Source organism: Piliocolobus tephrosceles, chromosome 7 (genome assembly GCF_002776525.5).
Source record: "Piliocolobus tephrosceles isolate RC106 chromosome 7, ASM277652v3, whole genome shotgun sequence".
Lineage (NCBI taxonomy): Eukaryota > Metazoa > Chordata > Mammalia > Primates > Cercopithecidae > Piliocolobus > Piliocolobus tephrosceles.
This window is the reverse complement of record NC_045440.1, coordinates 116920670-116936549: the sequence shown is the minus strand read 5'-3', so window position 1 is coordinate 116936549 and position 15880 is coordinate 116920670. Positions and strand designations below refer to the sequence as shown.

Here is a 15880-nt window from a genome sequence, read left to right as displayed (position 1 = left end):
AAAGAAAGAAAGAAAGAAAGAAAGGAAGGAAGGAAGGAAGGAAGGAAGGAAGGAAGGAGGGAAGGAAGGAAGGAAGAAAAAAAGAAAGAAAGAAAAAGAGAGAAAGAAAGAAAGAAAGAAAGAAAGAAAGAAAGAAAGAAAGAAAGAAAGGAAGGAAGGAAGGAAGGAAGGAGGGAAGGAAGGAAGGAAGAAAAAAAGAAAGAAAGAAAAAGAAAGAAAGAAAGAAAGAAAGAAAGAAAGAAAGAAAGAAAAGAAAGAAAGAGAGAGAGGGAAAAGAAAGAGTGGGAGTGAAGGAAAGGGGAGGGGAGGGTAGAGGAAGGGAATGGGGAAAGGGAGGGAAGGAAAAGGAAAGGAAGGGATGGGAGAGGATTGGCAAGGTCTTTCGTTGTTTCCCAATCTCCACATCTCCCTGGCTGCTTTTTGCTTTCTAGCCTCATCTGTCATTCTTTTTTAAAACTATAACCGCCTAAGTGACTACATCTTAAATGTGCACATAGCTCTCCTAACTTTATTCACAATGTTTCTGGAAAACAACCTTTCCTTCAAGATTTTTCTGTTGAGCATCCTTAGATGATTCTAGAATGACTCAAAGGTTTATTATTTCCACGTAATTTTCTCCAATTCCCCAGCTATAAATAATTTTCCACCATCTTGGTGTTTTACAAGCATCTCTCATAAAGTGGTTATACTTTACTAACATTCACTGTTGTTATTTGAGAATATATTCTATGCCTTCTATTACATTGTAAGTTTCTTGATGGTAATGTGCAATTCTTGCTTTTGTTTCCTTGCAACAGGAGCTCAAAATGATTTCTTAAGTAAATGAAAGAATACTCAGATGGAAATAATACCTGCTGTGCAAATAGTAAATATGAAATTGATCCCTGTCCAGAAGGGATAGATATTTGGACTTACAATTCAAATTGGATTATGTGTAGCCAAACAAAAATCAGCTGCACTGATTTTCTTTCCTTTGGTGGCCAAAATGATCATTTTAAGTCAAGGTCACTGTTATCTTCCTATCTGAAAAAAGGATGCTTATTTTATTTGGCTTCATGTGTTCTTATCTTAGGAAATATTTCAACATTTAATAATTTTTAAGATATATTTTTAAAAATGAAAAGACAGTGATCATTTGACAAGCTTAAAAATTAGGTAAAATTATACAGTAATAAATATCAATAGTCAATGTGCTTTAAACCAAGTACAATACACATATATGTGAATACAAATCTTTAAATTTGTGAAGCATCCAACCAAATTATTTTCAGTGGTTCCTTTCATTCAAGAGTTTATAAACACTTAGGAAAATTAGCATCACAATTAAAAGTTACAAAAAGTTAGTGAATTCTGCTTTATCACCAGCAAAGCAGTCTACTCTGAGTGAAAGAAAATTGCAAGCACAGAGGAAATGTTCTTGCGTTCTACCTGTGGGCTGTGTTTTGCTATGTTGGGGCTCTGGGATTATGTTCAAATATAATTTAAAAACAAAGCTTGCATGTTTCTAGAATTGACATTCAGTTATAAATTACTTATTGCAGATATTTAGATTTCTCAAGTTAACAAAATTTCAAAAAACTGATTCTTAAGTAGATAAATGAAACAAAATAGAAAGAAGGTCCTACACATACTACCTAATTTACGATGGACTAAAAATATGCAGAATAAAATGTATTAATGGTTTTATTGTGCTCTGAATATTTGGAAATATGCATTTATCTAAAAAATTTTCCATTAATTTTAAAGAGTAACAGAGAATATGTAGATAATAAGGACAGTATCAAATTTTTAAAAGATAATAATGAACTGTTTAGATGATAACCTCTGTATGTGAAATCAAATATATACTACATTTTGATAATAATCTTGAAATATTTTATATCTTATAAAATCAACATTGTTGATGTATGTTCTCTAAGTATTTGTGGGTTTTTTTTTGTTTTTTCTTTGAGACAGAGTCTCACTCTGTTGCCCAGACTGGAGTGCAGTGGCACCATCTCAGCTTACCACCACATCTGCCTTCAGGTTCCAGCGACTCTCCTGCCTCAGCCTCCAGAGTAGCTGGGATTACAGGTGCATGCCACCACACTGGGCAATTTTTGTATTTTTAGTAGAGATGGGGTTTCACCATATTGGCCAGGCTAGTCTTGAACTCCTGACCTCAGGTGATCCGCCTGCCTCGGCCTCCCAGTGTATTGGGATTACAGGCGTGAGCCACTGGGCCTGGCTATTTATGTATTCTTAAGGACATTTGAAACTGATACTACATAACTATACAGTGTATGTGAGTTTAAATAATAATGAAAAAAAGATGTGCTATACCAGGAATTGAGATTTATTCAGATAATGTCAGTGACACAACTTTATTACTGATGAAACACAGAGACCTGAATTATATTGATTATTTAGCAAAGCTACCTTTTGCTTAACTCATTGTTTATATTCTTTTATGCAAAGACAAGTTGCATAATATCAATCCCAAGTGAGCAAGAGAGTGAAACACACTCAAGACAAACGGATAAATCTTTAAAGAATCTCTTTATGCTTCTTATCTGCTGTCTTTCAGGATAATTACCCAAATGCTCCCCAATGATTTACCATGAATCCCTCCTTTCAGGAAACAGAGCTCATATATGGTTCATCTTAAACTATTTAATATATGTAATTTTAAATTTTCCAAGTTTAAGAATGCAACAGTTGAGAAAATTTGAAAGTAGGCAAAATTATTAGATTTGTGGCTCACATAAAAATAAGTGTTTTTTTTTTTTTTTTTTGTAGTCAATTGATCTAGTTCATCTGTGTGAATACAGCGATAAATACAATGTCCAGTTTGAAGGCTTTTGTGTTCTCTGGTTTTTTAAAATACAATATTACTACCTTTATTTATCATATAAACTTCAGTCTGGTATTCTTAATGTTGTTATAAGCTTAAAAACACTGCAATGCCTGATAAGCTTCAGTATTAATGAAATTGCAAGAGGAGGCAGGACATAAGAGAAATGAATTCCTAGGAAGGCACACTTAGGAACTCTTCCAACAGGCCTGTTTCCACCCCTCTACAATGGTTCCTGATTTACAGCAGGAAGGACAGATCCTTCTACCAGCTTGATAATTTATCTTCTTAAATATTGCTGTTTTAAAGAAAATTACTTTAACATGAATACTAGGTCTCTTACCTTCGTTTTTCCTCAACAAATAAGGACATTTATAAATCAAGGTAATGCATATACTTAAATTAGAATCCCCTCATTATTCCAGATTCAACATTTAGATTCAAATATTTTATTTCCCAGGAGTTGGAGAGGTCAGACATGACTGATCCAAGAATGAGCATTTATTGAAAAATGAGAAAAATGAGTTCCTCTTTTTCCTCTACTCTCCTGGCAGTGAATTCCATATAAAAATTGCAAATGAGCAGGAAAATATCTGCTTGGTTATCTGTAATCATTAACATTTTATCTTATTCTAACTAGTTTTTTTCTCACAGACCCACAGATTTGGTTTTCAGCCTTTTAATTAAATACGTGTTTGTGTGTGTGTGTGTGTGTGTGTGTCTACAGTCCTGCCTATTAAAACTAAATGAACATTTTTAGTTTTAATAGGCAGGAACATTTCTATAAAAAAAATTTCACTTAAGCAAGAATCCCCATGTAAACCTGTATATCTATTATATAAATTAAAAAAAAAACACTTTCTAAGTTTATAGCTGTCAAAAGTATATACTTCTTTCTGAAATTAAAGGTAACGCCCTTCACACATTTTTATGTTGTGTTTTCTCAGTGTACTCATTTTGTTTTGATTATTTTATTCATTTATCTTTGATCGTGTTCCTGTGGTGATAAAACATAGTAAATAAATGTTGAAGGGGCTAGTTTAATACTGGGCAATTTTTGGAGAGAGGCTTATTTTATCTTTTTTAGTGCAATTCAGCCCTATTTTAAGATCAAAGTTAATTGTATTCCATAGGTATTTGGGGAAGGAACTGAAAAGGAATGGAAATCTGGTACTTCTAGTTTAAAGAGCTTGTGCATTTCTGATTTAACCTCTTTTTAAAAACTCTTAAGGGTACTTAATCATTGTGTCTTGATGATCCTTGCCAAGTCACATTTTGCCACGACCTAAATGTGGGAAGATCAATAGGCTGCAAGAAGTAAATAAAAATTTTAAAAAAGAAGAGAAATTTTAGTAACTGACAAGTGCAAAAAGGACAAAATTTTTACTTATATGTATACATATATATTCTAAAATTTTATCACTTATAAACTATAAATTATTGTTTTTATATAACTATGTATCATATGTGCTATAAAAATGATTCACTGTTTTTGTTACTAGACTATTTCAAAACAAGCATCTTTGGGAGCCAGCATAAAATATAGTACAGTAGGGAAGCATATTAACTCTGAAATCTGGTGCCATAGGTTCATACTTCTTCTTACATGTGTTACTTCAGGCAAGGCAAGATAGTTAACTTCTATGTGTATCAATTTTTTTCATCTGTAAAACTAGGATAGTTGTTATGCTTGTCTCAGAAAGCTATAGAGCTTGTCTCAGAAAGTAGTGAGGATTGAATAAGATATGCTATGTAAACATAGCACAATGCCTAATGTACAGTAAACACCTGAAGTTTGCTATTATGTTAGCTATTTTTTCCATAATCTCTTTCTAATAGTCTTACACAAATGAAAGTATAGCTGTGTTGCTTTCCTACAGATCAGCTACAATAGATAATTTCTTTCTCCCAAATGTAGACACTGTTTTTTATTCCCCCCTTCTGGAGAAACTAAAGGATTCTCACCCAGGATTGTGGTGGAAAATTGTATGTTTCTGGAATACCTTTGGAAATCTTTCCTTAAAGGGGATGATGTTCACCGTGAAAGACTGGTGAGATCTAGCACTAAACACGTTGGACTAAACACCAAAGCTCCTGATAGTGACTTTGGATAAACCACTTTAGCTTCTCATGCCTTAACTTTTCCTGTCTGTGAAATATTATTTTCCATCCTGTCTCAGAAGCTGGAAGACACAGGCGAAAATGATTTGTGATTTATTGTCAGCTGTAGAAACTAGATACTATAGTATTGTTCAACGTATTATGAGATTCTAGATAAAGCTTTTAACAACTTTACATGAAATGATAGGCAGGATTCATTTAGGGAAAGATAATTGGATTACAGGATTAGCCATGTGTTTGAAAATAAATAGCAGAAATTGGTATCTTAGTAGTGATCTTTACGGTCTCTTAATCAAAGTTTACTTACTTTGTGCGCAATAACTACTGTTAAAATACCCTGTCTTTTGAGAAAGGGTTTTTTGGGGGCTTTTTGTTTGCTTGTTTGTTGGCATGAGGTCCTCCTGTATGGATGTATAGCTATAGCCATGTGTTATGTGTTCAAATATATTGCACAAAACCCAGTATTTTTGTTTCTTTTAATAAAAAGTAAATTCAGTTGGGGTGACTAACCTCTGCAAACTTGATAAGGAGGATTTTGTTGAGCATCCTCATTAAGTCCAAGGACCTGTTTGCATCTCTAACTGGTGGTCCAGCCCAGCATACGCAACAGCAGCAACACCACACACTGATATCTTGACTGAAATCAATGCCAGAGCAGCTGCCAAGGTGGCTAAGCAGACTAATGTCGTTTTCCATGTTCGTCCTGCCCGTCATGATCTAGTCCCTACCTTGTCGCCCACTCCCCTTCCAAACCTGCATATACAGACAATGAAAGAGAGCACTGAAAAGAAGGGACAATGTTCTGCCTGAGGGCTCTTAAAGTATCTCTCTGAATTTAATGAGGTCAGTTGGGCGTCTACAGCTTTTTTACCTTTTGCTACAGCTCCCTACCCAGGAGAGAAATCCCTCTGTAACACACAAACACACACAGGCATGCACACGCATATGTGCTGCAAAAATACACTTGAGAAAACACCCATGCATGGCAAATCACTCTTTGTATCTTTCATAAACACGCACACTTACCTCTCACTACAGCGCGCTTATGCTCCCGCTCGCGTAGACACACACACACACACACACACGAACTGGGAGAATCACAGATCCACACACAATGCCACGTACCCCGAGAGCTCAGAAGCCTTCCTATGCCTGCAGATTGAACTCACTCGCCACTCAAACCTATGGGCACTCGCAGTGTGCCCACTTCCCAGAGCGGAACTCCCTCCATATGCTACCGCCTTGCTCTGCTGAGCGGGCAGCTCCAGTGCGAGCCAAGGGGCAAAAGCTGGCCAGGGTAATAGTGTGGCGCACGGGACCAAACCCATTATTTGTGCACAGTGCGTGGAGCTGCAGACTCAAGTTGGGCACTCCTCTAGACTAAGCCTTGTAGATAGACGCTCTCGCCTCTCATAGCCTGAGGCAGTTAAATGGAGCCACAGGCAGCAGCAATATCCTGTTTCAGAACTAGCACTGTGGCACTCCCCACGGCTGAAAGGGGACCAGGTTCCCGAAAAGGTCCTTCAGTTGCCTAATCTAAGGAACTTGTTCATTGAAAGATTTGGGTCACGGCAGTAGTGGAAAAAAATCAAGGAGCACGACCTGCTGGTCTTGGGGACACAGCTCCCCTACACCAAGGGATGGGAAAAACAGGGTCCCTTATACATGCGAAGGAAGAACCGGCGGCTCGAGGACGGCCAGTAGATGGCGCAAGAACTCTTCCTTTGTGCAATCTTAACCCTTGCTTGGTGCATGGGGCTGGGGGCGGGCAAGGGGAGGCAGATCCAGATGTATAGATACATACATTTTTCGTTTTGAAAGAAACCTTCTATTTACATATTTGGTACTGATTCAGAATTAAGGCAAATGGGTTCGTTCTAGATAACTACCACAGATAGTTTAACTGCGGCACACACCAACTGAAATGGGGGTTGGGAGGATGAAAGGGCGAACTATTTGAGGAAACGATACTGACTTCCCTCCCCACCCCACCCCCGCCCAGGCCATGGATGAAATCCGTTTACCGAATCATAAAAACCCGCTGACGGGTTTACACGTAGTTATTTGAATATGTAAATACATGTGTTCAAATACATTCTTCTCTGTGTGAAGGAAGAATTTATTGAGAAAATTTTCTGTGATTTCCTTTTTCAATTAAATCACAGGATAATAAATGGGAGAAGCCTGCTTGAAATATACTGCAACTACAGTAGTAACACATGTCCCATTATAACGACGTGGGCATCGATGGAGCCCGATTCATTATCGTCACGGTTTCCCCAAAAGCAACACAGATCCTCCGATTAAAATATTCCTTTGACATGCTTCTGTATTCGCAGCCTGCAACGGAGAGCTCACTAACATATTATTTCTTGGGCTGCTTTTACAGGCAGAATTGATCTATTCGGGGAAAAAAAAGCAAGCCCCTTAATTTCAAATATTGTGTGGAGTTTATCAGAGAGCAGAGCTGGGCTTTTAAAGGCTCACTAGTGGTTTCTGGTGGTTGCTATAACGAGCTAGAATTGGGGTAGATTTTGGTGGAGGGGAAAAAACGCACAAGAAAAGACAGAATCCAGAGTAGCGGAGACTTTGTGCCCCCGTTGGAGAGATGGTTGAGTCCTCGTCAAGGTTGCTGTGGTATCCCAGAAACACCATTCACTCCGAGCTGTGACCGCGCACCAACAACAGCAACTACTCCACTGCGCCGGGCTGAGGAGCAGGAATTAGGAGCTCGCGAATAATATGAAAGGGATCCGCAAAGGGGAAAGCCGAGCAAAGGAATCCAAACCCTGGGAGCCTGGCACGCGAAGATGCGCTAAATGTGGCCGCCTAGACTTCAGCCTGATGAAGAAAATGGGGATTAAAAGTGGATTTACGTTTTGGAACCTCGTCTTTTTATTGACGGTGTCTTGTGTGAAAGGTAGGTCTGCTGTGGGGGTCCTCTCCGCTTTGGATGGAGGTGGGCTGACTTGTAGATGGAGAGAGGCTGGTAGCTTACTTTGCAATTTGCACCGATAAAATAATCATGTTAATACTAAAGAAGGAGTTGATTCACAGCTCGTTCTCCCCCCCTCAGATAGGAAATGCATTTTGCTTGCCAGATTTGGCGTTCAATGCGGTGATTGAGCTTGTGCTCAATAAATATTCTTGCAGTATGCTCAAACGAATACGTGAGTTGGTTAGTATAGCCTCTAACTAGTGGATATCCAGGCAGAATTCCTCTGCGAGACTTTTCTTAGTGGTGAGGATTACCTTGATTTCTCGTCAGATCACTAGGGGTTGATGCTTTGGGTGGAATATTTATATTAAAGACTCTGGTCTAAACGCTTTTTAACCCTTTCAGGAAAGAAAGTTACCGACGTGCTAGGAATGTGTTGATTTTAAATGCATGAGGGCACAGGGATCTTCCAAGCACTGCCACACCAACATGAATGTCTGCATGCATATGTATGTAAATTACTTCTACGTGGGCTTCTATGCAATGTTAAATGTAGGGGAGCTTCCCTAGGACCTGTGGTAGAGGTTTGGCAAAAAATGAGGCTTTCAAAGGGTCTGAAATGCCATGAAGTGTAAAGGACCACCTGAGGGGATGCATGAAGGTAGGAGGAAAGTCGTTAGCTGACGACCAAAAAGAAAATCCCCAGCAAGTCTCAGCGTTCAGACAGGTAGAGTGAGTGTCACATGCACAGACAAGGGGAGGGGGTAGACGAGATGTAAAAATGCATTCCCGAGCAGGAAGGCAAGGGACAGTCAGGATCATTGGAAAAAGAGCTGTCCTTAGGGAGAAAATAGATCCATAGCTCTCTTCCACAACTTCTCCTGCACCCTGCTGCCCATTAATTGCCGCAAAGAATACTCAGGAGGTGTCTATGACTCATGCCATCATTTTTTGAACAATCACCTCTCCATACTCATGGCAGCTCCAATAGACGCGATGGATGGCGCTTTCAGTGAAGCTAGTTTCAAATCCCGGGTGTCTGTGTGTCGCGGGGGGGCGGGGGATCGCGGGAAAGGGGGTGCTGTTTTGGCCCAGGCGCGCCAGGGCTGTCAACACAAACTGGACGCTTCTTCCTTTGTAAAGGAGTGCCTCTCTGAACCGCAATCGGGCCGCGTCTCTATGAAACAGTTTATTGTCCAGCTTGCAGCTGGCTGTCCCCCCACGGAAGGCGGCTCATTTGCATTCAGTGGAAATGATAATTCATGTTTTGGGAGGAGGGAGCTGGAGAGGTTACCTCTCCCTCTACTATGACCAATGATGGGTGGCATGTCTCGAATTTTAATTTACATCCCAAAATGCCAGGAAGTCGCCCCGGTCTCTGTGGCAGCAACTGCCTTGTAATCCCAACCTGCTTCTTACAGCTTGATTTTTCCTTTCCCTCTGGGGCCTCAGAGCAGCTCTGAGCCGAAAAGCTTGTCCTAAGTGGTACGACTACACTGCCTAATGTACAAAACGCGGCTCAGGATGCTTACAAGGTTTCTTTGTCGCTGGCTCGACATGTGAGGAGCCACACATTTATGCTTAGTTCGCCTGCCACTGGGAGTTGGTGGTTAATGGATGGCCCTGGGGCTGCCTGCTACACGCGCGCTCCGCGTGGGGGAGGCGCGAATAGCCAGCAGCAGCCCTGGCAGAAAAATGTAAGGGTGGCTCCTGTGAGAAGATGACCAGGGTTTAAGTGCGAGTTTTCCTGTGATACCTGTTGAGCCAAAACACATTCGGGGGCAGATGAGGGGGAGGGAAGTCTCCGAAGCGGGGCGAGCATTCCAGCCTGACAAATGCTGATCCGCGCCGCCTGCAATTAGAGCTCCCGCTGCCCGCACCTACCGTATTTTCCGAATGAGATGCGCCGATAGAAAGGAAAGGCGCGTTAATTTACTTTGGACTGATATAATCGGTTTAGCTTTGGAGATGTTGAGAAGGAAGAGTATGTCATAGCCTTCTTTTATCCTGTGCAAAAATCAATATTCTACAAACTGTACGGAAAAAAAAACATTTTTTCAGTGTCAATAAAGTTATTCATTGTCACTCATCTGGCACTTGGAAGGCATCTCCTACATTTTGAGACTTGGAATACAGTCCCCAAATTCTGAGAAACTAGCATAGGCTGTATGTTTTAGACCTGCTGTCAATCTCCGAATAATGCCAATTTTGATAGTTGCTTGTTACTCTCCCTTTCCTCATTTTATTTTAATTTCACCTGTCTCAAGGCTTTCCTAAAGCCAAGATTGCTGCAATGCCTTAAACGTTGTTTGCCCCAGTGTGTATGCCCGCTTTTATCTTCTACACTTTCTTCTGCACTGTCAGGTCCATGGAAAATCTCAGACTGGGGAACCGTTGTAAGGATTTTGCAGGTTCTAATCTAGACTAGCGTGAGGGTCCAGGAAGTCAGAGGCACGCAGTTTTCCACGTGAACAGGTCTAGCCACGAGAATTCCACCATCTGCCTATAATTTTCACCCCTCCACCATCTCACCTTTTCGTGCAACAGCAATGACAAAGAGGCTTAATGGGAGGAAACGCCTCAGAGTGTATAAAGTGGTTTTAGGTAAGTAGGCCTGAACCACTCGGGTGGGGCTGAAAAGCAAAACAACCTTTAACTGGCATTTCATTTCCACTGTCATCATGTGAAATAAAAGGCTGTGGAGGGCACCAAATTGACGGGTGGGGCAGGACAGGTGCTGCTTAGACTTGATCCATGCCTATTTCAAACTGAACTCCCCTCCTTCCCCCCACAAACCCCACACACACGTACACATGCACACACACACAGGCAGAGGTTTCTGAAATGCCTCCAGCTGCAGCGTGTCTGTTTAGGTCTCACCCAGATAGAAACTGTGAATCTCCAAGTCGTGCTTAAGCATCCCGCCCATGTAAAGAGACACCCATGGGATGCTTTCCCACGCTGCTTGTCAATGGATCCCAGGGGAACACACACCGTGCAGCGAAGGTACTGCGAAGGTACAGATCTCTGGGTAGGCAGCAGGTGGGAGACGGGGTGCGTTGTCGCGCACCCCACGCCAGAGCGTCTTTCCAAGGATTCTTGCCAGAGCTACTTCTTGAAGGATCCACGTTTCTGCTTGTGCTCTGAGATTCCAAGGAGACACCACTCCTGCCACAGAGGTCTTTTGGAAAAGTGGAAATCGCATCATCTCCCGCAGTTAGTTGCCACTGCAGAGGGGCGCGGGTGTCTTATGAGGGGGAAGAGCTGCCAGAGGAGCTCATTAGCACCTTTTACCATCGCCCGCCCAGGTGGCCATATCCGAAGCTTTCAGCACCGCTTGTGTCCCCGGGGACTGACACCCACAGTCCTCGCCCATAAGGCCACAGTCTTTCCCAACACATCAGGAAACGATCTGTCTTAGCTTGAGAGAGCTTTACAAAGGGGACTAGGGGAAGGGGAATCAATGTCTTTTCAAAACAGTAACAGCAAACAAAAACCCACCTGGCCAAAACCATTACCAAAACCCTTCCCCCAACACTAGCAGGACTGAGACACCCACTGAAAGGCAACCTTTGTGTTTGAGTCAGGGGCTCCTCCTGCTGTAGTTTGGACAGGTTCCCCTCCCTCACATCTATTTCCTCTGGGAATACTTATTAATTTCTTTAAGAAGACCAGCCCCCCTGAATTTTTCATGGACCATCCGTGGTTGAAACTGAGTGACTGACTTGGCTCTTGATGTGCATGTGTGTGTGTGTGTGCGCGCGCGTGTGTGTGCGTGTGTGTGTGTGTGTGTTGCTGGGAGGAGGACACGTGAATTGACACGGAGAAGCCTTTAGGAGGCTCCGAGGGTGGGTGTGAGTGTGTCCTAGGCGGAAACGCCTGGCGGGTAACAGTGCGTTAATGTTCCCAGGACTCCAGATGGTCAGTGGTGATGCGACCACTGCTGTCACGATGAAACAGAAGTGCGGAGGAAGCTCCCTTTCTCCAGGCGGACCGCAGCGCTGTCCTCACTCAAATAACTTATCTAAGACGCACTCGGGGAGTTCGGAAAGCACACTGGGGAAACAACGAGTGGGGATTGTGGCTCCTCTACAACGTCCCCGTCCCCCAGATCCGTTCAACGAGGAGGGAAAGGCCAGCAGGAGGGCAGCCCCCAGGCTCAAGTGCTGCAAGGACTTAGTCAGACTCTAAGGGAGAGGGCAGAAGAAATTAAACAGCACTGAGTAGCCAAGGTGGTCTTCTCCCAGCCCCGCTGGAGTGGCCAGCTAAGGGGCTGACACAGGGGTACACACAGGGATTGCTGTGCATTGCAGGATAATAATGAAGGAGGACAACCAAAGGAAGAAAGATCGGCTCAGGCATGAGGCGGGTTCTCTTCTCCCTGAACGCGGTGCTGCCTTTGGGGAGGCTTTGCACCACCGAGTTGCTAAGTTAACCCAATTTACCAGACTGACAGGACTTGAACAGTATTCGGAGCTGAACTTCACCGGACACTTAGCTTGTTGAAAGCTCTCTGAAATGTCCTTTTGCAGCACCGTACTTTCCGGAATCATCTGGTTGGGGAGGAGGCGGGTGCTGCATCACGCCCTCATTGGAAGAGTGTGTGAGCAGAAATAATTAAGGAGCAGGTTTCAGCATCTTGAAAACCTGACGCCAGCTCCCTTGAGATCCTTCAAGGAGAAAAAGAGCAGAATTACTCAATAAATCAAGTACTCCAGGAGCAAAGGCTTCGTTCCAGTAGTTATTACCGTTCATGATCTTAATTAGCATTTCTATTTGTGGGGTAGCTGAATGGGTTTGGAGTATACACGTCTTTTCCCTAAACACAAAATTTGGTGTCTACAGAACAATGAAATAACAAATAGACACCAAATGTCATCTGTACATGGTTCTAAGTACAGTAAAACTCTATCATAAGTGAAAGCTGATTTAAAAAAAAGTAGGAAAGGTGTGCAGTTAATAATGCCTTTGTACTCGTGTGGGGAATAAAACTCTGACCTTAAAACGCTTTTCTAAGATCTCAAATGCAAAAAAGTGGAAGTAACTAAAGTTTACTTCCTTACCCTTCAAATATACTTCTCCATGTGTTCCAAAGGGTGTTTCTCTTCTACTTACTCATCAGGGGCTTCAGAAAAGGCTTAAGGATATCAAACACCTTCAATATTTTGTCTATTTGAAAGTACCAAGCATATGCCTGGTAAGGCACCAGTTCCTTTAGGCAGCATGACCATTTGAGAAAATACTCCATCTTGTACTTTGAGTTCCAAGATTTGGAAAATTAGAAATAAAATGGTTGTAAATAAGAGATTAAGAAAATAATGTGTAAGATACAAATAAAGTCTAAGAACATTTTATTTTATCTACATATATATTAAAACATAGCTTTAGCTATTTTTTCCCTATCTCTTTCTTCTGTTCCCTTTACTCATAATCCAAAGGAGTATATAATTTAGAATACCGTGGAAATACTGATTTGGACTTTGGATGAGTATGTGAATGGTGCCATTACAGACACTGTGATTACCAAATTCATCTTTCTGCTCTCAGAGTGAGCAGGTGAGTGATTCACGGTATTTCCGGGTATACCTACCTCCATGCTTGCAAGGTTTTCTAAGAATCAGGTCCCTTGTGAGGCTCTTATTCTCTTCAGGAACATCACTTTTCAAAGTATCACAGAGAAAATCAATTTGTTGAAGATCTTCCTGTATTCACAGCCTCAATGCTGATGGTCACCTTTCCTTTTCTTAAGGCCCCAGTCTTGCAGCCATCAAATATATTTCATGTGCTAAGGCCCTTTGCTAAGCTATTGTTTGGTGCTGGTTAAGGATTCCTAATGATTAATATTTTCTATATAGTGATAATTTGCTGCCGGCAACCTAATTTGAAATCTCTAAAATGTCTAAATTTATATTAACATATGCATTATATACCTGTGGTTGGACGGAAAATAACAATGACAATTATGTGGCATTAGATATGACCACATTATTCAGTTCAGGCCCTTAAATGTTTGGACTACAGTGATTTTCAAAGTGTTCTCCAACAAGTAGTACCAGCATTTTCTAAACACTTTTTAGCGACAAAAATACCTCAGTTTCCCAGATAAGGTCTGTTGAATCAGATGCTTTGGGAGTTGGGCATAGACACTGGTGGTTTTAACAAGTCATCTAGGTAAGTCCTGATTGCACTCTAAAATTTGAGCAACATTACAGTAAAGTGGAAAGAGCAAGGGCTCTGGAGCCACTGAAGGTCAAATAATGATTTTTGCCAACAATTATCTTTAGACTAGCAATTCAATTTTCCTAAGCTTCAGTTTTATTATCTGTAAAAAAAAAAAAAAATACATGACAATATCGGGAGTTTATAGGGAGATGACATAAATCACGTGCCTAGCCCAGTGCTTGGCACTAGTAGCTATTGCTGATATTATTCAAATAAACATGCACATGCGAAGCTTGTATGAACTCACACTTTATCTCTAACACCACCACCTTCACTTTTCCATAACAGTAAATAAAAATGTAGCCTCTTCTCACTAGCTATTATTTCACTTTGGCTAAGTTCCCAGGCTATTATACAGCTGAGAAACATTCTGAAACTGCTGCTTATCACCTTTACACATTTGCTTCTGGTGCTGGCTATATGAATAAGGGGCAGACTCACAGCTCAAAAAAAAAAAAAAAAAAAAAAGAAAAAAAATGCTACGTCTACTCCTGTGCTGATTTCATCCCTTGCATTCTGATATTGATTTCTTTTAATAGTGATTGATTAATGTACTAACATGAATTTGTTCATTCATCTTGTCACAAATCATGACATTCATAGGTCCTTAAATATCAACTAGTTCACTGCTCATATATTATACAATAAGCGCACATGCCAATTACTTGTCCAAGAAAGGACAAGTAATTTGTGGTAGTTTACAAAGACCATTAATTCCAGAACAGAGACTAGATGACAGGGCATTCAAGTGCATGTTCAATTCTTTTTCTACTTTACCTTATCAATTTTATTAGAAAGTTAGCTCAGATGACACCAATGAAGATAGTCAATCAGAAAAATTAATATTTCAGTACTATATATCAATTAGTATTTGTAATTATATGTTTGTGGTAAAATTTTAAAAATGATACTTATTTGGTAGAAGACAAAAGGAGATAATTATGGAATGAAAAACTTTTCTAAATCTGATATAATGTGCACTTCAAATAAATAACTAATTGTATCTTCAGTAAAATTTATTTCTTGATTTACAAGTCTATAAATAAATCAGTGTATTGACTTTTTCATGTCTCAAAAGAACATTGAAGAGCAGTACTTAAAATCGAATTTTTATTTATTTCTTATAATCTGTACACAATTTCTTACTTAAAAGCTTTTAAATCTAGATAAATAGTTCTATCTTCAGTTTTTCATGGGTTTTATTATGTTTAAGTTATATTTACATGAGATTTATGCATTCTCTCTAGTCACGTTTTCATCTGCATATTTTTTCACTTGATATATATATGACAATTGTCATTCAAAATTCTATAAGAAACAATAATACATTTTATAAATATGAATGGTATAAGAACAATCCATGTGTTAAGTGGTTACCCTCAATTTTATTGATATTTGAAATATTTTTAAAGACATTTTATGATATGGAAGTAAAATTTGCGAAGTTAATAAATTCTACTCTTTGAGGAGTTGAAATGTTCAGAAAATGATTGAAATATATAAAAAGTAATGAGTGATTCCCTTAAAAAGCTAAGTCTGTAATGTTTAAGATTATGAAGCTTTTCTTTGCTTGATGTTAGCAATTTTTAAAGGAATATTAATGGTCATGTGTTTAAAATAATAGTGGGGATTTTTTTTAACTATGATATTAAAAAATATGATCAAATACCACTTTGAGAGGAAGTTTGTAAATGGAAACAGACTCCATAAAAGTAGACTTATTACATCCCAAATAACTAAAAAAGCAAGGACTTTGCCATAGTTTT

At 40.2% G+C, this 15880-nt stretch overlaps 1 protein-coding gene across 1 annotated transcript in view; it reads left to right on the top strand.

Annotated features, from left to right (window-relative positions):
* Nucleotides 1–7696: 7696 nt before the first annotated feature.
* CSMD3 (CUB and Sushi multiple domains 3) overlaps nt 7697–15880 on the top strand; it is a 1271497-nt gene continuing 1263313 nt past the window's right edge. The window contains exon 1 of the mRNA XM_026454566.1: nt 7697–7874. Coding sequence (XP_026310351.1) covers nt 7697–7874 — 178 coding nt within the window. The remainder of the gene's footprint in view (nt 7875–15880) is intronic.